Raw genomic sequence first — 24,340 nt, 5'->3', positions numbered from 1 at the left:
AAAACAACCAGAAACTCCACAGAGCGTTTCACAGCTTAGAAAAGAGGATGATTGCTAACACTCTACTGGAACTGAAACTGCAAAGATAATAAAACTGTCTAGAAAAAAAAGGACAAAAGAAAATTTAAACATAGTAAAGAGGGAAGGATGAACAGGTGGAGGACCCAGGATTTTCAGTATAAACTATTCTATATACCATAATAGTAGAGTTACATGTCCTTACCCATTTGTCAAAACTCATAGGCTATACAAGAATGAGCGAATTCTCATGTAAACCACAGACTTTGGGTGACAATAATGTTAGTGTAGGTTCATCAATTCCAAGAAGTGTGTTATCCTAGTAGGGGGTTCTGATCATGAAGGAGGCTGGGCATATGTGGGGGCAGAGAAAATATATGCAAAATCTCTATATCCTCCCCTCAATTTTGCTATGAACCTAAAACTGCTCTAAAAAGACTCTTACTTAAAAATAAAACTTATATACCCTCAAAACTATAGAACACTTCTGAAAGAAATTGAGGAAGACACAAAGAGATGGAAAAATATTCCATGCTCATGGATTGGCAGAATTAATATTGTGAAAATGTCAATGTTACCCAGGGCAATATACACGTTTAATGCAATCCCTATCAAAATACCATGGACTTTCTTCAGAGAGTTAGAACAAATTATTTTAAGATTTGTGTGGAATCAGAAAAGACCCCGAATAGCCAGGGGAATTTTAAAAAAGAAAACCATATCTGGGGGCATCACAATGCCAGATTTCAGGTTGTACTACAAAGCTGTGGTCATCAAGACAGTGTGGTACTGGCACAAAAACAGACACATAGATCAGTGGAACAGAATAGAGAACCCAGAAGTGGACCCTGAACTTTATGGTCAACTAATATTCGATAAAGGAGGAAAGACTATCCATTGGAAGAAAGACAGTCTCTTCAATAAATGGTGCTGGGAAAATTGGACATCCACATGCAGAAGAATGAAACTAGACCACTCTCTTTCACCATACACAAAGATAAACTCAAAATGGATGAAAGATCTAAATGTGAGACAAGATTCCATCAAAATCCTAGAGAAGAACACAGGCAACACCCTTTTTGAACTCGGCCACAGTAACTTCTTGCAAGATACATCCACGAAGGCAAAAGAAACAAAAGCAAAAATGAACTATTGGGACTTCATCAAGATAAGAAGCTTTTGCACAGCAAAGGATACAGTCAACAAAACTCAAAGACAACCTACAGAATGGGAGAAGATATTTGCAAATGACATATCAGATAAAGGGCTAGTTTCCAAGATCTATAAAGAACTTCTTAAACTCAACACCAAAGAAACAAACAATCCAATCATGAAATGGGCAAAAGACATGAACAGAAATCTCACAGAGGAAGACATAGACATGGCCAACATGCATATGAGAAAATGCTCCGCATCACTTGCCATTAGGGAAATACAAATCAAAACCATAATGAGATACCACCTCACACCGGTGAGAATGGGGCAAATTAACAAGGCAGGAAACAACAAATGTTGGAGGGGATGCGGAGAAAAGGGAACCCTCTTGCACTGTTGGTGGGAATGTGAACTGGTGCAGCCACTCTGGAAAACTATGTGGAGGTTCCTCAAAGAGTTAAAAATAGACCTGCCCTACGACCCAGCAATTGCACTATTGGGATTTACCCCAAAGATACAGATGCAGTGAAACGCCAGGACACCTGCACCCCGATGTTTATAGCAGCAATGGCCACGATAGCCAAACTGTGGAAGGAGCCTCGGTGTCCAACCAAAGATGAATGGATAAAGAAGATGTGGTTTATGTATACAATGGAATATTACTCAGCTATTAGAAATGACAAATACCCACCATTTGCTTCAACGTGGATGGAACTGGAGGGTATTATGCTGAGTGAAGTAAGTCAGTCGGAGAAGGACAAACATTATATGTTCTCATTCATTTGGGGAATATAAATAATAGTGAAAGGGAATATAAGGGAAGGGAGAAGAAATGTGTGGGAAATATCAGAAAGGGAAACAGAACGTAAAGACTGCTAACTCTGGGAAACGAACTAGGGGTGGTAGAAGGGGAGGAGGGCGGGGGGTGGGAGTGAATGGGTGACGGGCACTGGGGGTTATTTTGTATGTTAGTAAATTGAACACCAATAAAAAATTAAAAAATAAATAAATAAATAAAATAAAATAAATAAATAAAACTTAACTGTGAAACTTACTCATTGGATGCAGCACATGGCTTTGATTTTGTCAGCTCCTCACCTAATTAAAAAATTGAAACATCAAGAAATTCATAATCTGAGTAATGAAATATTTAAATGGTAAGAGAAACACTGGACATATAACTCAATACTACAAACAATTTAAAAATTGTGGAACTGGGACGCCTGGGTAGCTTAGCAGTTGAGCGTCTGCCTTTGGCTCAGGTCGTGATCCCGGGGTCCTAGATAGAGTCCTGAATTGGGGTCCCTGCACAGAGCCTGCTTCTCCCTCTGCCTAGGTCTCTGCCTCTCTGTGTGTGTCTCCCATGAATAAAAAAAAAAATTGTGGGGATCCCTGGGTGGTGCAGCGGTTTAGCGCCTGCCTTTGGCCCAGGGCACAATCCTGGAGACCCGGGATCGAATCCCACGTCAGGCTCCCAGGGCATGGAGCCTGCTTCTCCCTCTGCCTGTGTCTCTGCCTCTCTCTCTCTCTCTCTGTGTGACTATCATAAATAAATAAAAATTTTAAAAAATTGTGGAACTGATAACATAAATAGAATTTTTTTAATTATGAAGGAAAAAAGTCAAGTTTTCTAACATGCTAAGACTATCATTTAAGAATATCAAAATAATAGCTGAATTTCTGCTGTCTTCTTCTTCTAACATCTTTGATAAGAAATTGCTTAAGTCAATGAACTATCCTATTCATGAAAATAAAACTGTTCAGACAAGAAAAATATGGGCTAGAACTTTAAAAATTAGAACACATATGTTGAAAGACTTAAGTATCTATCAGTCAAGAATTATAACTGATGAATCATGAAAGCATCTTTCAGGTTCTAAGAATATTATTACATTGACCAAAAATAGTTATTCTTGAAGGATGTTGTATCTTGAAAAACTAAAATTTTTAGAGCAACCTAGAATAACAGTCTTTATAAGACAGGCTGTTTTGCTACCTTTTCCATTAGTAACATTAATCATTTCATTAGCAACTGGTACACAAAGAAAATAGTATAAGTAACATGCAGAAGTCATGTCAGTTCATAAGAAAATTTCCCTGTATCTTAATGTCTTAGATTACCACCCAACACCAGATGAATGCAGAATACACCAACATGGGTAACTGCAGCAAAGTCCGAGGAATACCACAGTGTATGTGATGCCCCTTCATACCACACTGTTCCATTTGGCTCAGTCTGGTCCTGTTTGACCTCAAAGTACTCACTGTGGTGTTCTTCTCCATCTTCCTGCAATTTGCCCTTATGCCTATTAACTCCATAAAAACAACCCACTTTTATCCTCACTTTCCTTGTATCCCCTATCATTCAAGCTACTCACTCTTTTTTAAAAGTAAAATCTTACTTTTAGTTTGATATTTATTATGCATTTAATAGGTCTTTGTAATTGTGCTAGAATTTTTAATAGGATTAATGTTACTTACTTATGGTTTTTATTAAGCCTTGTGTTTACAAAAATGCACAACTTGAGTTGGCTGCCTCAACTCTATTTTTTCCCAACTTTGTTATTTTTAATGCATGAATTCTGCAGATGTTAACACTCCTCCCCCCCATTTTTTTAGAGTTACTATACTAAAACTATAGATTACAAAATTGCAATTGTGATAGGACTTAAAAATCAGAAAAGCTAAAGCTTACTCACCTTTCATAAAGCCTTCTGGCTCATAAGGCAGAGTTACGCCAGTTAAGTAATTTAACATTGTTAAAAAGAAGCTACTCTTTGGGATCCCTGGGTGGCTCAGCGGTTTGGCGCCTGCGTTTGGCCCAGGGCACGATCCTGGAGTCCGGGGATCGAGTCCCGCGTCAGGCTCCCGGCATGGAGCCTGCTTCTCCCTCTGCCTGTGTCTCTGCCTCTCTCTCTCTGTGTGACTATCATAAATAAATAAAAATTAAAAAAAAAAAAAGAAGGTACTCTTTGGTTTTTTGACTTCTGAAAAATGCTGTAGCCAAGTATTAAACTTGAAGGTGTGTATAAACGCTAAAAGAAATAATATACATAAAATTGTCTTCTGTTTAAAGTATCCTTCTAGTCTGTTGTTAACAGTTATGATGAAAACAAACCATTTATTCTTCTAACTACATATGAAAGGCTACAATAAGCTGAGCAAACTACCTGATAAATTTTAATAGACACAAAATAACCACTTTAAGTGTCACACTTACTTGATGAATTCCGATTCATCTGCACCTAAAACAGAAATGCAAACACTAAGAGTCATTAAACAAATAATTTGGTAATGAAATATTTAGTAAAAAAAAATTTTGGTATATTTTTTAAGTAGGTTCCATGCGCAACACAGTGCTTGAACTCTTATGATACTGAGATCAAGAGCTGAATGCCAACTGAGCCAGCCAGGCATCTCTACTTCGTGAGATATTAATGGGGACCTAATTTTAAGTTGTTCTTAGTATATTTACTCAATTATAAACTACAAACAAAAAAACAAACTCTCAGTTCTTATAGTAAAAGATAATACACATACCTTTAACTCAATAAAATGCTTTTAAAATATCAAAATGTTAGTACCTACAGCAAGATACTATGATCTGCAAATTTAAAAAGCTTAACACAAGTATTTTGAAGATCAATGTTCAAATATTAAAAGGATTTTAAGTTAGTAGGTAAGAATATAAAATTTTGCACTTACTGGGCTGTGTCTCTAGTAGTGCATGGAAAGAAAAAGAAAGGTATAGTGTACAATTTAGAATTTAAAATATCTTATTTTCTTGGTCTCATAATTTGTCTATTCACTTCTGAATCATACCTAAAATCTTCTCACCTTAGAACACATGCAGAACATCGTTGGGGTAGGGGACATAGGCTAGATAAGCAAAGTGGCCAGCCAAATATATTCAACACATCTTTTCAGATCCAATATTAACTATTAAAATGTTCTCATTATTTATTTTCTCAGTATGAAATTAATATGCTCACCTTTTTTAAAAAATTGAAGAGGAAAGTACAAAGGAGAAAATTTTAAATCATTAATGATCTCACTACTCAGAATTAGGTGCTTAATGTTTTGGTATATATTTCCCTAGGATTTTCTTTACATAAATATATTTTTTAATTAGTCAGGCTCTTTCACAATAAAAATTTTTAATGGTTTCATAACTTCTAACTTCATACGTATATATTACATATATCTATCATAATATATATATATATAATTTAATCTGGGCATTAATCTTAATGTTAAATAGCAATGGTAGGATAAAACCTCACTTAAGAAATCAGTCTTTTTGGTAGAAAAAAATTAAACGCTATAAGCACATGACTGAAAAACATTTATTCCCAAATACACAGAGACTATTTAAAATACATAATTAAATGACAATATGAAGTGGGAAGAACTTTTATTCTCCATTATCAAGGAGAACTGATTTAATATCAATTATGTTAAGTATGTACAGATAACTAAATTGTCATTCTAAGACATGCTTTTTTCCCCATAGTTTAACATTCCTGAAATTAGAGTTTGACATCAACGGAAAGATTAGTTATGGCAATTACTTTTTTTTTTTCTTCCCTCAAAAGCTGTTTATGGTATCTGAGAATTGAGGAATTATCCACTAACACTATGAATTCTTCTATGTGTCTTTTTTATATAAAAAGTATGAAATAACAAATGCTGTAGTTAACATGCAGACATAGAACTTAATCTTTAAATCCCTTGTTAAAGAAAGAATTCCCTTTCAGATAAGGTTCATAAAATATGGACAAAATATTTAAAACTGGATGAGGAAACGATTAATACTGCCATTTCAAACTTCTGAAACATAGAAACTGTTTATAAAATAAAATACACGGCAGAAATAGATTTTCTACATTTTTGTTTCTTTATAAAACACCTCAAAAGGAAGCAAAACTAAGCCAAACTCGGGTTTATGTGCCTATATAACAATCATAAACTGTATGCCTCAATAAAACAGAAGAAAAATTACTAAATGTTCCCTTATTCGATGTGCTTAATTAACTATTGCTAAAATTAACCAGATGCAAGTAGACAAGGTAAAAAAAACAACCAAAGGCTTCTATATAGAGTATGAACTTGCTCATTTCTTACTTACAGATATTGCTGGGGAGAGTGTGATATTTCCTATAGATACTTTTAATTCATCCAAGGAAGCCATTGTGTGATGGGAGTTATTTGGGTGCATGGGTTTGATCTCTATCCGATACTTCTTTGGTTCTTCATCTTCAGAATCAGAATCACTAGACGAGTAGAAATGGTTCTCTTTGGTATGTGAGTATCAGTTAAAGAATTTAGTTTTTAAACTATCTTAACATATAAACAGTTTTTCATACATTTATAAAAAGGATATAAACCTTTAAGAGATAAGATAGACTTTAACAGAAATAGTACTAACTTTCATTAATAAAAACATGTTAAGTGAAGACTATGGAATCACATTTTATTATAATTAAAAACTGAAGTCTTTATTAAACAACAGATTATTCTGTTTTAACTGTCTACTTAGATGCCAACACAATCCATAGAAATATCTAGATGATGAAAGGATATCATTCTGATTTGCTTCTGGTTTTATACTATAACCTTCTTCATCTACATCAGGAATGTTCTATGGGAAGAAGAAGAAAAAAACTTCATTGTAATTATGGCTCCAACTACATAGATACAAAAGATTAGCAAAACAGCTTTACCTATTGCAGTGGCTACATCATTTATCAATGATGTAGGTTCATAAAATTATCAACACTGGCAAAGTTCTATCATTTTGGTTAAGTTAGCTCCAGATCACATTCTATGCTTTAGCATCTGAAACGGAAAGGCACTGAAAAATGAAATAGGAGAAACACTCTATAAGGAAGAGAACAGGGGTTCAGGCAGGAATACCAGCAGTTCTGTAATAAGCAAATGTTCACCCAAATCTTGAAAGGGAAGAAGTAAAAGCACAAGACTGTATGTGTCTGGAATGAGACATGATGAAATCAGAGGGCTGACAAGTTAAATAAATGGAAATACTTATCAAAAATATTTAACAAAAGAAAACAAATGAAAGATAACCAAGAAAATTAAAACTACATTAAAATAGCATCTCTTATACATGAGACAGGCAAAAATCCAAAAGCTTGAAAATACACTCTGTTGGCAAAACTGTGGGAAAAGGTACTCTTATATTCTGCTGGTATAAATACAAACTAGTAAATCCCTATAGAGAGAAATTTAGCGTTATCTAACAAAAATAGTTAAGTATTTACTCTTCCACCCAGGAATTGAATTTCTAGGAATTTACCCTGAAAATACACCCTCAACAATTTAAAAATACATATACAACAAGTGTATTCATCAAAGATTATCTGTAACTCAAAACTGATGGAAAGCACCTAAATGTCCAAGCATAGTTTAATAAACTATAGTACACATAGTAAACAGAGTAGTCTACAATTATTTTTTAAAAATGGGAAGTTTCTATGAACTCATATGGAATGACTTTGAGGAAATACTGCTAAATGAGAAAAAAAAAAAAAAAAAAGCCTGTAAGAAAGATGGGAAAATTTTAAAACACAGGTATCTGCTTATCTTTACAGGGAGAAAAACCCCTGTAAGGAGAAATCAGAATAAAGTTGGTTACCTCCAAGGGAAAGTGATGAATAGAAGGGATAAAGGATGGAGGACCACTTCTCTATGTATGCTATGTGGAGAGAATATTCCTATTTTTAGGAAATATACATTTAAGCAGTTTAGGGATGAGGGCCACCATGTATAGAATTTATGCTAAAATGGATCAAAAAAAATTATATACACACACATAAACACATGCATGTAGGAATACAACTGTTAAGGAAAATATAATAAAAAGTTAGGGAGCAGCCCCGGTGGCGCAGCAGTTTAGCGCTGCCTGCAGCCCAGGGCATGATCCTGGAGACCCTGGATCGAGTCCCATGTCGGGCTCTCTGCATGGAGCCTGCTTCTCCCTCTGCCTGTGTCTCTGCCTCTCTCTCTCTGTGTCTCTATGAATAAATAAAATCTTAAAATAATAATAATAATAATAAGTTAGGGGTACTCAAAGTGCTTTTATTTGGAAATAAGTTCTAACTTACAAAAAATACAAGAATAAAACAATTCCAAAAACTTTTTTAGAAGAAAAAAAAAGATAATCAAGAAATGTCAAGTGATCAGTTGGAGAGCTAAAATTCTTCTACTGGTAAAGTTTCTTTTCTTCCTCCATTCACTTGCTAAAGCTCAGCAAAAGGAATATGAAGGGTAATCTCACAGGCATAGCACAAGATCAAGGAGAACTAAGAGCAAAATTTACATAGCTATAGCTTCCAATTTGAATAAAAAGTTTACTGTACCCAGCAGTGAGTTAAGAGACTGGATTAAAATCTAGAAATGAAAAATCTAATACAGAGTAAAGAGCAGATTACATATACAAAAAAGATGTCAAGTGATATAACCCTAGAAGTAGAGCACTTTGAATTCTACATATTGCTTGCTAATATGCAAATAATATTTTAAAATACTTTTAAAAATAAACTTTACCAAATGTAGGTTGAGGTTGATTAGAAATCAGAATTAAAGTTTTTATAGGGACACCTGGGTGGCTCAGTGGTTGAGTGTCTGCCTTTGGCTCAGGCCGTGATCCTGGAGTCCCACGATCAAGACCCACATCAGGCTCTTTGCATGAAGCCTGCTTCTCCCTCTGCCTGTGTCTCTGCCTCTCTCTCTCTGTGTGTCTCTCTCATGAATAAATAAAATCTTTAAAAAAGTAAAAGATAAAGTTTTTATAAAATACTTTATTCTTATTCCTAGTATCCTAGAAACATACCAGATATTTAATCTCCTAGAAGTTCTAAGGATTTGCTATAATACAGTATGATGTAATAATTTAAAATAATACTGAGCTGTTTTTTATAGGGTAAGACCAACCTCTTGAAGATTACAACTATAAACTCTGGTCAAAAAAAAACTATCTGAAGGTACTGGAGAGTGAACTAGAGCAACCATTTAAGAAGTCTACAAAATTATATGCTCAAAAACTATAAATAGATCATAATGGAGTCGTAAAAAAGGTTCAAATAACCCACAAGGAAGGCAGGAAAAGAAACAAAGTGAAAACCAAAAAACCAGAAACAGAAAACAAACAAACAAAAAAATGACATACTTAGCTCTGATACGTCTATAATTATGTTAAATATAAAGTGTCCAAATGTAATAAAAGGCAGATTGGCAGAAGAGATTAAAATACATGCCCCAACTAGAGGCTATCTGTAAGAAACTTACTTCATGTATAACAACATATGTAGGTTGAAGGTAAAAGAATGGAAAAATACCATGTAAACATTAAAAAGGGAGGGAGGGGCAAATGAATGACTTCTTGTTAGGTAAAACAGATTTCAGAAAGCAAATAACCAGGGTCAGAGTGGGACATGGTACCCACAAGAATCTATATACAATTGTTCAAAGCAACTTTTTTCTAATAGCTGAAAACTAGAAACAACTAAATGCCCTATGATAGGTGAATGGTTAGAACAAACTTTAGTGCTTCTATATCATGGAATACTATTCAACCAACAAAAAACTATTCATATACCATATATGCAAAAACCTAGAAGAAACTCCAGAGAATTATGCTGGAAGAAAAAAGCCCATCTGAAAGGTTATAATAGGACTCCATTTAAATAACATTCTTAAAATGACAAAATTAGAGAAATAGAGAAAAGATTAGTGATTGCAAGAAGCCAAGGAGGGTGGTGATGGAAGAGAAGTGGCAGTAAAAGGCAACCAACAAAAAAGACCTTTGTGGTAATGGAAATGTTCTGCTTTGACTGTTTTAGGTGTCAGTATCCTAGCTGTGATACTGTATTTCTGCAAGAAATTACCAGGAGGGCAGCCCCCGGGGGCGCAGCGCTTTAGCGCCGCCTGCAGCCCAGGGCCTGATCCTGGAGACCCGGGATGGAGTTCCTCATCGGGCTCCCTGCATGGAGCCTGCTTCTCCCTCTGCCTGTGTCTCTGTCTCTGTCTCTCTCTCTCTCGTCTCTATGAATAAATATTTTTAAAAAATTATCAGGAGAAAGTGGATGAAAGGTATACGGGACTGCTCTGTACTATCTTTGCAACTTGCTGTAAATTGATTACTTCAAAATAAATAATAATTCTCGGTATATCAGGTTTGGAATGCTAAACTGTTCATAGAAACTTGATATTAATAAAAACTTGCCCAATACCAGTTTATACCTTTGTCCACTCAGTCCATGATTTCTATTTAAAGGCCCTACACTGCTGGAGCAAAACATTAGGCCAAAGCACTGTGAAGAAAAGAGCAGGTAACTTCACTCAATAATCTTAAAGGCAGGTTTGGATAGTAGTTGTGGTAGTGATTTAAAAATATATACTGGGACAGAACTCTTCAGTCAATGAAATATTCCTCAATCTGTTTAGATAGGGAGACTGGCTGAAACCAAAAGAAAAAGACAATTCACACTTACTTGGGCAACCTTTAAAAAATATAGTCCCTCAAAATAATTTTTTAATTACACAGACCATTTAAAAAAGGAACAGAAATTAAACGATAATTTCCTTAACAAGGCAGGTTATGGATGTTTAAATGGTTATTAAAACTAGCTATAGGGGGAGCCTGGCTAACTCAGTGAGTAGAGCATGCAACTCTTGATCTCAGGGTTGTGAATTCAAGCACCATGTTGCGTGTGGGGCCTACTTTAAAAAAAGCCATAGAAAAGTCATAAATAGGCTATAATAATAATAGGCCATAAATAAAACAAAAAAATGAAAGCCTTTTCTCCCTGCTGACCACCACTGTAATCATGCTCCCTAAAGGTAACCACAATTAAGTGTTGGGTAACACAAACAAAAAGAACAAAAATATCTACCCATTTATATTTTTTAAACAGCAATTACTTAAAAATCATACTTGCTTCCCTTTAGTAAGCTCTTTCCCTATCAGCAGGCACAGCAACTGATCAACCATGCGTAACTTCAACCGTGGAAAGCAAAACCTCAGAGAAGGTGAGGGGAAGTGGGCGGGGCGGGGGGGGGGGAACTACTGTATGTATGTATCTTGATGAAGCAAGTACATGGAGTTTGTGAATACAGCCAGAACAATAAACCTCAAGCAGGACTGGACAGTCAAAAAAACATGCATTTCTTATTTGAGAAGACACTGCCAAACTATCCATAAGACAGACTGTACCAATTTATACTCCTACCAGTTATATGAATTAACCAAAACTTTGCCAATATCATATATAAATACAGGAATTTCATTCTAATTTGCATCAGAATGAGACTACTATTCTGAACATTATAATGGTCATTTACCACCTTGTTTCTTTTTATGAAAATAGCCTGTTTTTCTCATAATGCCCTTTTCCTGTTGGGACACTGCTCACCTTTAACAATGATTTGTATAAGCTTTACAAAGGAAAGTAGCCCTTGTTACGTCTTACAAGTATACTCTGCCAACTTTGCGGATTCAAATTCTTCTATGACGTATTTTTTGTAATTTTAGATGTTTTCTTTCTATACAAATTTATCAATCCTTTCCTTTATGGCATTATACTTATGCGTCCTCTTTAAAAGCCCTTTCCTAATTCCAGACAAGTACTGATTGAAGTTCAAAAGTGGTTAATACTGATCATTATAGAACAGTATCAATGAGCTGAGAGGATTAGAAATGTTTTAAGGGAGTTTATATAAAACACGAAGTTATTAAAGCATTTAATTCAATGTTGCAATCATGAAATAAATGCTACACATAAATAATTCCAACATGAAATGCCTGATGAATCTTCAGGTTAATGTCAACACATCTGCTAACTTTTTCATTAATTAGTAAACCAAGCATATCAAAACAAACAACTGGTAAAGTAAATAAATATAGTTCTAAAACACTCTGAGGATTTTAACCTTAGAGCTCACTAGAAATCTATTTATTTTTACTATACATTTACTAACAAATCATAATTTTCTTATTTTAAAGATGAAACATAAAAAGTTTTTATTTAAGTTACATAAAACATAGTGTTCCAAAAGTATCTTTATCTTGGTACACCATTATGCTGTAAAAGATCAAAATGACTTGGGGCCAAAAGATACAGTAATTATGCAAGCAAGAACAATAAGCAAAGGAGACAGACAGTTTGATTCTACTACACTTAGCAACATGACCAGTGTCTAATGAACAATTTGAAAAATATGTCTGTCTACACATTACTTACACCATTTGGTAATACTCTCCCACTGTAACCACGGGGAACTCCACTTATTGTCTTCTTCAATTATAGACAAAGAAATATATTTAAATAAGAAATATAAACAAACTCTTCAAAACAAAAAGCAGAGAAAAATACTGACAATGATTATTATTGCTATCTTTTCTGTACTGATAAGCTCTTAAAATTCAAACACCTGAAGAGAAAAAATAATATTTTAATAATCAGGAATACTTTAGTAAGAGCATCACATTTTAAAATAAAGTAAGCAGATCTGAGATCTGGCATATTTCCCAAGAAAAAGCAATATGGTATGGTACCATTCAAATTTTCAAAGTAAAATGTCCACTTTTCAAAGATAGGTAGAGCTACCTTCTATTTAATACAAAAGCATCTAGTAAAATAAAGCCAAAGCTGCATCTCTAAAATAATTTTAACAGTGAATTTACAATAAGCTGGTTACTATTTTTCTTATGAACTCAACCCAAATATGCTGATTATTTCCTAATGGAAACAGCTAATTTACATGGCTTATATCAAAGTAAAACTACTTACAAGTGAATCTGCATCAGGACATTCCCTATTAAAATAAACAAAATATTAAAAAATAGTCAACTATTAGAACTATCTGATAAATATAGTATATTGAAAGTGTTTACTTGTTAAACATAACTTAAACTTTACAAAAACATTTAGAAAAATCAAATCATGAAGATTAAAATACACCAAATGATCTTAAAATTCAAAAGAGGGATGCCTGGGTGGCTCAGTGGTTGAGCAGTTGCCTTTGGCTCAGGGTGTGATCCTGGAGTCCCTGGATCCAGTCTTGCATGAGTTCCCCGCAGGGAGCCTGCTTCTCCCTCTGCCTATGTCCCTGCCTGTCTCTCATGAATAAATAAAATCTTTAAGAAAAACAAATAAATAATAAAAACTTGTACTTCAAAAGTACTTCTTTTCCATGAATATACACATGAATCACATAAAGGAAGCTGTCAGTCCTAGAAGGATTTCTAGTGGCTTTTAATTCTTCTGGTTGAGAAAGTTCTCTCAAAGAAATTCTCTTTGAGAAGAAAGCTTGGCTTAAAAAAAAAAAAAAGTCTACATTAATTGATAAATTATAAATAACATTTTACAATATATTCTTATTAAAACTTCAGTTTCATTTGAAGTACTTTCCATAACTAGCACATACATAGAAGTCAAAAGCATTTTTCTCTAAATATGTTAAATGTGTAGTTAGAATTCTGCTTGAAAAAGCTTTCTGGTTTAATACAATAAGCTGTTGAAAATTGGTATTTTATCATTTAACTGATAAATAGTAATTCGGATATAAACCAGCAAGAAAGTATTTTAAACATAAAACTAAAACAATAAAGACCAACATTCTCAAACACTTAAATCCATAAAGACATTGAGACCACGAGGAATAAAGTTAGAAGAATTTCTATGAATATATTCTAGAAGAATTTCACTAACAAAAATCAGAATGCACTTCATTTTTTAAAAGATTTTATGTATTTATTATTTGAGAGAGAGTGAGCGAGAGAGAAAGTAATGAGCAGGGGGAGGAAGAGGGAAAAGCAGACTCCCCACTGAGCAGGGAGCCCAACATGGGGCTCCAACCTAGGACCCCGGGATCATGACCTGAGCCAAAGGCAGATGCTTAACTGATTGAGCCACCCAGGTGCCTCTAGAGTGCACATTTAAAAGGCATTTGGATTAGTTACATATTCAGTGGCTTGAGACAGTTAATGCATGTAATATCAGAATCTGCCACTTAAATAACAGAATGAAAACATATGTATTAGGTATACCTTGAGAGCCCAATGAGCAATAATGAAAATGTATTAAATTAATATATAGGATAAATGGGTCATCTCTACCCAAAGACTAAGCACAAACCAAAAAATCTACAAATTGAAGAATTTTGTTAAAGGAAGAGAGGATAGAACAGATAATGAAAAAATAATAAAAATAATGAAAAAAGAGGGAGATGACTACCCTGCTCTTAATCCAAATAGAAGCACCAAAGAGAATAAATGCAAGCCTCTTATGTCTTTCTAGCCAGTTAATCATCACTTAAAATCGAAAATTTTGAAAAACAGCTTTCTTATTACTGGTATATTCCTATGCATACTCTGAGGAAATGTTCCAGAAAAGGTACTGTAACAATAATAAATTCAATTCTTCTACAGAATCAAATCATTTAAGATATTAGAGCACTCCTACTTTCTTCTTCTTCTTTTTTTTTTTTTTTAGAAGATACAGTTTAAATATAAGTGTCAAAGTTCCAAACAGTTTATTCTCTGGCTTTCAGCCAGAGCTCTCCAGTCCTTGTGGTGAAGCACTCATCTGTTTGCTTTCACAGTGGGCCGTAATGAGCCCTGCAGATGAAGCCCCAGGCAGAGAGCAAGCTCTGAGCAGGACCCCTCTTCTACAATACTGGCATTTCAAAGCCTTCAGGCTATGCACAGAAGCATGCCAAGAGCCTCCGGCATTTCAAACAAAGCAGTTTCTAACATCTTTCCTGCCTACAAGTGTTGAAAGAAGGCAATCATGATGCAGTTGTTTAAGGACTGGTTTTCAGCCCTGGTCTTCTCAGTGGTAAAAAAATATTCCAATATCCAAGTGGCCTAATGATGGTACTAGGAAGTTACTGACCATGAAAAACTATTTTATTTTTTTTAAATTTTTATTTATGAATGATAGTCACACAGAGAGAGAGAGAGAGAGAGAGAGAGAGAGAGGCAGAGACATAGGCAGAGGGAGAAGCAGGCTCCATGCACCGGGAGCCCGACGTGGGATTCGATCCCGGGTCTCCAGGATCGCGCCCTGGGCCAAAGGCAGGCGCTAAACCGCTGCGCCACCCAGGGATCCCCGAAAAACTATTTTAAAAACACAAATTATACAAAAATATTCTAAGCTCCCTGAATGGACAGCTGAGAAAACCATGTATTATATTATATAATAATATACTTTACTCTTTATAATATATTAACTCTTATACTTTACTCTTTACTCTTTATAATATATTAACAGACGACCTGACTACTTTTATAATTTCACTTACAAATCCATTGTTTAGACTTATGTAAGTATTTACAATGTTATAGAAACCAATTGTATTCCATCTCCTTAGCAAAAGACAGCTTTCATAAATGCTGAAAAAACATTCGCAGATGAGATGGTTAACTACAGATATAAACCACTTTGCAATTGGTCTTTATTTGTTAAAGCAAATAAAACTTGGGGGGAAAAAAAAAACTTGGGGGCGAGGAAGAAACAGACATTTAAAATGGTAGGCACAAAAAAAAAATAAAAATAAAATAATAAAAAAAATAATAAAATGGTAGGCACTCTGAGAAACTCAGATAAAAAGAATCTAACTAGTTAGGAGGTAATAATACCCAAAGCACAAACTGTTCTCTTACCCTGAAAATATGAGTGCCCAGCAGAGCTCTGCTAGAGAAGTAGGGATTTTAAACACATTTTTAGCCAGTGTTACTGAGTCAGCAAAGCATTTAAGATCTGATTACCATCTTATCAATCTATTTAACGTTGAGGTAATTACAGAAAAAAGGATTCATTTAATTCCAGTTTGTCTCTGGTAAGCCACAGATCTTAGAGATTCTCAACCCCAGGTATATGTTAGGAATCATACAGGCTGCTTAAAAGCAAACCAAACAAAAATTATGCTCAACCTCACATCCTGAGAATCTGGTTTAGCTGGTCTGAGGCAGAGCCTGGCAGATACATGTATTTTAATTTTCCATGTACTCTAATGTGTAGCCAATGTAAGAAAAAGAAAACTTCACTTACTCATTGAATTTATTATATGCAAATTATATATTCCTTGTAACCTAACTTCTTAATTTAAAAAAAAAAAGTATATTTATACTCCATCTCCCATCTAAAATTGATGACCTAAAAAAAAAATAAATAAATAAAATAAAATAAAATAAAATAAAATAAAATTGATGACCTAGTATAAATGTTTAAAACATGTTAGGGCTTTTGTTCTCCTCCATTTTCTATTTATGTGTACATATATTGCTGTGTGCCTAAATGTTTATAGAGTTGTCTAGAAGGATTGTCATCAAATAGTTGACCGTGGGTTTTTTTCTTAGGCGTTAAGAAGACTTAGAGGAATTTTTAGTTTCCTCTGGACTTTTGTTTTCTAAAGTATGTATGTATCATTTATAAAAAGAGTATCTTTAAAGTTTCAATTTTAAGACACTAAAATTTTCACCTTAAAGACCTTAAAATTCTAAAATAAGAAAAGTTAATACTTTTATCTAAAGCCAGATGAGCTAGCAAATGTACTTAGAAAAGTGTAGTTTTCACACTTTGGACATACAGAGTTGTTTCTTAAGAAATTTTTTCTTCCCAAATTCAAAACACCAGTCTTATTCTTAATTACTTAATAACAAAGGATTTTGACAATATGAAATATACTTACACAGACTCTGCATCCTTTTCCTTTTTAATTATCCCTGGCAAGCCAAAAGTCTTTCTTTTCCTTGGTTTTATACCTTTAAAAAAATGCATATTGTTACAAAAATATAGTTGTTAGTTGATAAATATGTTAAACTTATGAATCTCTTGTATCTTGACACCTAATTTGCTCATATCAATACTAAATTTTTATGAAAAAAATCAAAAGTATCACCTGCTAAATGCTAATATTTAAATCAGAGTTGCAATCCATTTAGAATTTTCTTAATATAGCCTATTATGCACCAAAAGATTCTAGAATATTCACTTGATCAATATAATTCTCTTTTCTTCTAAGTCTCCCCTAAATTACCTCAGACAAAATAAGCATTTGGAGATATCTTAAAACTTCAAAGAAAGTACATTATTTACCACATTAGATTCTGTTATAAATGCAGGTCAAGTCATGTTTCCTGTCTGAAAGGTCGCAAAATATATAAATATGTTGTTTTTTAAAAAGATGACACAACAGACCCATTAATAGTATAAACAGAAAACATAGCATTCTTTTGCCCATATATTATCTTTAATATAAACAATGTTGTAAGTTGATCCTACCAGGAATGAAAAACAAAGGTCATCTTTGTTTGCCTAATATAGAAGTTCTTCCTTCCTCTCTTGCATGACAAATTTATTTGTTAGAGATCAGTCATGCTATTAATCATCGACAGAATTCAACATTTAACGTTTAGCTGTTTACTCTGACAACCACAGTATATCTAAGACAACTCCTCACCATATAGATGAGAAAACTCAAGAGTAGTTTTTTTTTTATTTTTATTTTTTAACTCAGTGTTATACAGCTACTAAATAGCACAGCCAGGATTAGAATCCAGATGTTTTAGAACAGGGTACTTGCTTTCATGCAAAATGAACTCCTTAAACCATACAAATGTATAGTATGTTGTAATATTTTAAAGAACAAATACATTTTTATTCTCACAGAGTATTATTTACTATCCATATTTTTTAAAAGAGTATATTTATTTATTTATCTGAGAGAAAGAGCAAGAAAGACTAAAAATGCAAACCAGGGGATGGAGCGGGAGGGAATGTCAACCTGAGCACGGAGCCTAAGCAGAGCTCCAACTCAAGACCCTGAGATCATGACCTGAGGTGCCACCCAGGCGCTCATACTAAAAGCTGAAGTACAAAGAACTTAATTAATTGCTCTCAAACAGCTAGTAACTATAAGAAGTGTAGACACCTGAGTGGCTCAGTTGGTTAAGTGTTCAACTCTTGACTTCAGCCCAGGTCATGATCGCAGTCATGAGATCTAGCCCAGCATAGGCTCTGCACTGGCCTGCTTAAGATTCTCTCTCTTCCAAAACTAGTGTATTATGCTAAGTGAAACAGGTCGGTCACAGAAAGATAAATACCTATGATTTCACTCATATGTGGAATTTTATAAACAAAACAGATGAACGTAGGGGAAGGGAAGGAAAATAAAATAAAGACAGAGAGGGAAGCAAACCATAAGACTCTAAAATACAGGGAACAAACTGAGGGTTGCTGGAGGGGAGGTGGGTGGGGGGATAGGGTAACTCGGCGATGGGCATTAAGGAGGGCACATGATGGAATAAGCACTGGGTATTATATGCAAATGGTGAATTACTAAATTCTACCCCTGAAACTAATATTATACTATACGTGAACTTCAATTTAAATAAAATCCTGGGGGGTCCCTGGGTGGCTCAGTGGTTTAGCACCTGCCTCCGGCCCAGGGCATGATCCTGGAGTCCTGGGATCTAGTCCCACATCAGGGTGGCTCCCTACATGGAGCCTGTTTCTCCCTCTGCCTGTGCCTCTCTCTCTCTCTCTCTCTCTGTGTCTCTAATGAATAAATAAATAAAATATTTTTTAAAAATAAAAATTAAAATATTTTTAAAAATTTTTTTAAATCTTGAAAGATAAAGATTCTTTCTTCCTCTGACCCGCTTTGCCCCACCCCAGCTCTAAAAAAAAAAAAAAAAAATTAAAAAAAAATTAAAAAAAAAAAAAAAAAAAAAAAAAGCCTAGGCACTGGAGTCCCTGACTCCTCCAATGAAAACCTTACACACATCAATTTTCTCCAAATTCTTACAGAAATGTTGGGAGAAAGAAAAATACAAAATTCTTTTCAAATTATTTCTAGTAGCTTACAAAGTGAGATATGTAAAATATGACAAAATTAGCAGACATTTATTGGTTTCATACTATGAAAATAATCCATATAAACAGGAAGGGGGCACCTGGCTGGCTCAGTCAGAGAAGCATGCCAACTCTTGATCTTGGGGTTGTAAATTCAAGCTCCACTATGGATATAAAATCTTTAAACAGACAGGAAGGGTTGTGAACCCTTCCTCCAAGTCATATTATCACTCATTTTGAATGAAAGTAATAATAACATTAATATATAACCTCATTAATTACTGAAATGTTTCTCACTTTAGAATAAGCCCTTTAAAGAGAAACCCTCTTATACTGTAGGTGAGAATGCAAGCTGGTGCGGACACTCTGGAAAACAGTGTGGAGGGTCCTCAAGAAGTTGAAAGTAGAGCTACCCTATGACCCATCAACTGCACCACTGGGTATTTATCCCAAAGATGAAATATAGTGATCCAAAGGGGCACCTACACTCCAATATTTATAGCAGCTATGTCCCCAATAACCAAACTATGAATAAAGAGCCCAGATGTCCATTGACAGATGAATGGATAAAGACGTGGTGTGTGTGTGTGTATATATATATATATACACACACATATACATATATATGTATAATAGGATGTATAATATATATATGTATATAACAGAATACTACTCAGCCATCAAAAAAAAAAAAAACAAAATCTTGCCATTTGCAACAATGTGGATGGAACTAGAAGGTATTATGCTAAGTGAAAAAAGTCAATCAGAGAAAAACAATTATCCTTTAATCTCACTCATATATAGAATTTAAGAAACAAAACAGAGGATCATAGAGGAAGGGAGGGAAAAATAAAACAAGATGAAATCTGAGAGGGAGACAAACCATAGAGACTCTTAATCATAGGAAACAAACTGAGGGTTGCTGGAGGGGAGTGGAGTGAGGCAATGGGGTAACTGGATGACGGGCATTATAAAGGGAACATGATGTAATGAGCACCGGGTATTATTTAAGACTGATGAATCACTGAACTCTACCTTGGAAACTAATAATACACTATATATTAATTAATTGAATTTAAATAAAAAATCAATGTAAAAAAAGTCTTATACATTAATGTGTTTTAATGATTTTTCACATTAGTGACATGAGAATGTTTAAAAATGGATGTCAATAAAAAAACAATCTCAATGTAGATTTGAAAATAAATACATGTTATATTTAATCTTTTAAGATTTATATTCTAACACACTCAATATTCCTTTGGGCAAGCCTATTGTTTATTTATTAAGTGAAGAATAGTATCTGTAGGGCTTCAAACCAAATTTCATTATGGGTTCTTCAGATTTTTTGTATCACTCCACAGACATGTTGACAACACTAAATAATAGTCTTGATTTATTCAATAAACAGAAGATATTAGCTAGTTACCATGTATTACAAGTAGTCAGCTTACCTTCAACTGCACTAGCAGGGTCACATTCTTCAAATTCAATAAGGCCTAAACAAGCAAAGAAACAAAAGATGAACAAAGTTAGTAAAAGTTAAAAAAAAAAAAAAAAGCTGATGGAAAACAATCAGCTCACACCCCTTTACATCTTTTTAACTGACGTGATGTGTTCTCATGTTATCTGATAGCATTAATTGAAATATCAGTAATAATTTTAAAATTCAAATAATCCTAACAGTGACAAAAATTGAGACTAGCCTATTATTATGATCACAATTTACTGAAAAGCTTTTATATATAATACTATAGAACTGGAGACACAAACCTAATCTGTCATTTCCGCTTTCAAGGAGCTTGCGGGATACTTGAGAGAAAACAAGAATAAAAGGCAGTTGCTGAATCTTTCATTGTGTTCATGGGGAGGACAGGGGGGCCAACATAGTAAATACTACTAGAATGCAAGCTTGGGAATTTGTCTCACAGACCACTGTGAACTGGCAAATAATAGGTCTTTAACAAATATCTGCTGACCAAGTAAATGCACTAATTACATAGTAGCAAAGTGGCGATGTTCTAACTGTACAGTGGGGTCAAGAATGTGAACTTGTAGTTTGCAGGTGGAGACTTTTCATGTGAGGAGATACACAAATGCCCCTGCAAAGTGGTCTTATAAGAAAATTAATTTAGCACTGGTTATCAGGGATAGAGTAGAGAGAGAGGAAGATGATAAAATAGAAACCAGTTGAAAAACAATTTAAATAGCCTTCAAATGATAGATAGATCTACTAAGACTAGCCATAAGTGCCATATAATTTCATATATGTGGAATACTAAATTATTTAGGTAGTACAGAAAGTTAGCAAAAGCTTGTATCACTGTTCTACTGAAATATCTGCAAAGCTCTAAGTATCAGACTAAAAAATTATCTTCTATTAAACTGTCATTTTAGCCCTATTTTTTAATACTAAATTCATGTAAGTCTAGTATTTTTGTGAAATAACTTACTTTTTTTGAAATAACTTATTAATGGTAATAGATTCAACATATTATTTCAAAAAATTTAAAAACAGAGCATGAGGAGTGGAAAATGGAAGACTTCATTACTGGTTCTTCTGAGATGTTAAGCTTAACTGTAAAACTATATGTATAAGTTCATAATCAGAGTTCTCACTAATCACTCCATTATAAAAGAAAGCCACTGATTAACAAGAAAGATTTCTCTACAAGTAGGAACATCTAAACATATTGGCTAAAATGTCCTTCTTAACCCCAAATCTGAGATCCACTTCTTTGCTTCTGGTTTCTATTCAAATAGAAGCATTTAGGGATCATCAAACATTAGCATTTAGGGATAAGCAAAATAACTTTTAAAAACTCATAAAAGTGAGTTGATAAACAACGTCCTAATCAAATAATTAGATATACCTTTCTTACTAAAGTATTCTTATCATATATATCATGTGACTAATATTAGAAATACATTCACTACTTCCGTTACCCCCCCCCAAAAAAAAGCCTTACAATCAGAACATGGTCCAATTAAAAATTTAAAGGCTCCAAGTTCACTCTGCAAATCTGAAAGCTAAGAATTCATTAAATGAAAGGGTAATGAGCTTACTGTTAGAATCCATTAAGAGCTAAGTTAACAGTTTACAAATAGATGAAACTGAAAGATCAATAAAAGTAAAGAACCGTAGTATGTCCATCTGATAATTGGCAACTAGTTGATGTAAAAATTATGAAAAATCTCTACCTAAATTATCAACAGTTTATTATGTATGATTAGCTTTATCACTTACTAATAAACCTTAAGAGACTATGTTCACCTGTCAAATAAATCTGAGGGCTCCTACTGTGCCCTTAACAATTTACAAAATCTCAAATATTCAGGCTATGGGCTTATGCCTGAGAGGAAAAACAAAACGTCAATGCCAAACAAATTGCGTTATTTACAAATATTTTAAAAGAGAACCTAAAAAGACTTCTATGACATTACCTTAGCAAATAAGATATATATATTCTTTTAACATCTTTGGATGCCTTCATATATGTGAAAATAGCAAAGGCATCCCTTAACTCTACCAAAATTCCCTCCAACAAAATTTTACATTTTTTTCCTCATGAAACCTTTTTCCTATACCAGACATATCCTGATTGCTTTTCCCTTTATCTTTTCTAAATATCCCTTTAAAATCCATTTGGAATAGGGAAATGTTCAATAAAAATAAACTATTCAGAATCACAAACATTTTTGAAATATAAAGTGTCAGATCCTTTCGAATTGTAAAATATATATAAAAATTCTAAACTGAGTACCTTCAGCACATAAACTTTTCTATTAAAGACAGAAACACGAACGGTTTCTGGTATAATAAAACTAAATATACCTTTAAAAAAAAACGTCAACTCGTGCATGAAAAAGATTTTCTTTTTTAAGTGGCATATGCTCCACATGCTGCTTCACACGGCAAAGCTTTGCGTGCCTGGCTCTGTGCCAGTTGACAGCTCAGCTGGATATCAGTGCACATTCTGACCCCCCTTGTAGCATGTCACTTCTGAAATGTTTCACAAGTAGAAAGTTTATTCAGCATCTCCCTCAAATGCAGTCCACTGCCCATCATTCTGCTATTTAATCATAAGACGAGTTACTTTTTTTGACAGTCCCAAAGCCAGAGTGAGAGTCAGAAAGAATAGTTTGCTACAACTGGAATTTCAACTGTTTTAGGGTCAATTAATTCTGTTGTCAAAATAAATAACTGCTCCTAGTGCTTAGATTTTATACTGGGCCACAAGGGCAATTTAATTTGTATAAAAGCAAGTAAGACCATTTTGGCTCTATCTCCTGATGCTCTTTTACACATTATATAAAAATGCCATCATGAGTTCAATTAAAGGCAGACCTCCAAAAGGTCGACAATAAAGTAAAACAATTCTTAGAGAGGATTTTTCTTTAATCATCAGATAGCAATAAATTATTGCTAAAAAGGGAAGGAAGGAAGGAAGGAAGGAAGGAAGGAAGGAAGGAAGGAAGGAAGGAAGGAAGGAAGGAAGGAGAGAGAGAAAGGAGGGAGGGAGTCAACCACCTAAAGACTTCATCTAATTCTAATTTGAATTGAAATTTTTAAGAAATGTTACAGGAGAAAAGACAATTTAACAGCAATCTTTAATCAACACAAACATTTTGTGGATGAGGTACAGTATTTTAAAAAGTAAAACATTTACTAGTTCCCATTGTTTTGAAATCAATTCTAAATCTCAGGCCACCAACAGGACAAATTTACAAGTCTGTCTAGTTAATAACTGGCCCGAAAACTGAAATAGTAAGGCTGGTCTATGCAAGTCAAGCATACTTCTGCATAGGCCCAACTCAAACCACAAAACACTTGGTTCTAACTAGAAGTCAAAACAATGTATATGAACATGCCCAGATCCCAAAGTCTAATAATAAGAATGATGATAATAGGGGGTGAGGAGGGAACCAAGACACAGGAGAGAGGGAGGGAAAGAGGGGAGGGGATGGGGGTGGGATCATGAGTCATAACAATGGAAGTCCACGCCTAAATTTTCAAGCTTCCTCCTGGGCCTGTGGAACCCAGCACAGCCACATTCCTAGATGCCGGGAGGGCGAACTCAGGCACGAAAACAACATCAAACTCCAGCTTGTGGAGAAGTACAAAGGGCATGGAGCTCAAGTTCTGGTTCTGCCACCTGCCTGCCGGCTAATTACCTTAAACTAGTTACTCTACTTGAACCTAGGTCGTATCATTTCTTTTTTTTTTAAGAGAGCAAGAGAGATTGAGAGCATGAGCCGGGGAGAGGCAGAGGAAAAGAGAATCCCAG

The 24,340-nt window shown here is 34.3% G+C and overlaps 1 protein-coding gene across 5 annotated transcripts in view; it reads right to left on the bottom strand.

Moving 5' to 3' along the window:
- FCHO2 (FCH and mu domain containing endocytic adaptor 2) overlaps positions 1-24,340 on the bottom strand; it is a 120,783-nt gene that overhangs the window by 37,930 nt on the left and 58,513 nt on the right. For 3 of the 5 annotated variants that reach the window (XM_025448365.3, XM_025448368.3, XM_049103878.1), the window contains exons 9-17: positions 20,507-20,551; positions 16,888-16,960; positions 12,984-13,008; positions 12,435-12,488; positions 6,757-6,814; positions 6,302-6,477; positions 4,879-4,890; positions 4,394-4,418; positions 2,229-2,271 (exon numbers count right to left, since the gene is read on the bottom strand). In XM_025448365.3, the coding sequence (XP_025304150.1) occupies positions 2,229-2,271; positions 4,394-4,418; positions 4,879-4,890; positions 6,302-6,477; positions 6,757-6,814; positions 12,435-12,488; positions 12,984-13,008; positions 16,888-16,960; positions 20,507-20,551 (511 nt within the window). The remainder of the gene's footprint in view (positions 1-2,228; positions 2,272-4,393; positions 4,419-4,878; positions 4,891-6,301; positions 6,478-6,756; positions 6,815-12,434; positions 12,489-12,983; positions 13,009-16,887; positions 16,961-20,506; positions 20,552-24,340) is intronic. The other 2 variants (XM_025448366.3, XM_025448367.3) reach the window with 2 other exon arrangements.

This window comes from Canis lupus, chromosome 2 (assembly GCF_003254725.2).
Source record: "Canis lupus dingo isolate Sandy chromosome 2, ASM325472v2, whole genome shotgun sequence".
In the NCBI taxonomy this organism is placed as follows: domain Eukaryota; kingdom Metazoa; phylum Chordata; class Mammalia; order Carnivora; family Canidae; genus Canis; species Canis lupus.
This window is presented reverse-complemented; position numbering and strand designations above follow the sequence as displayed.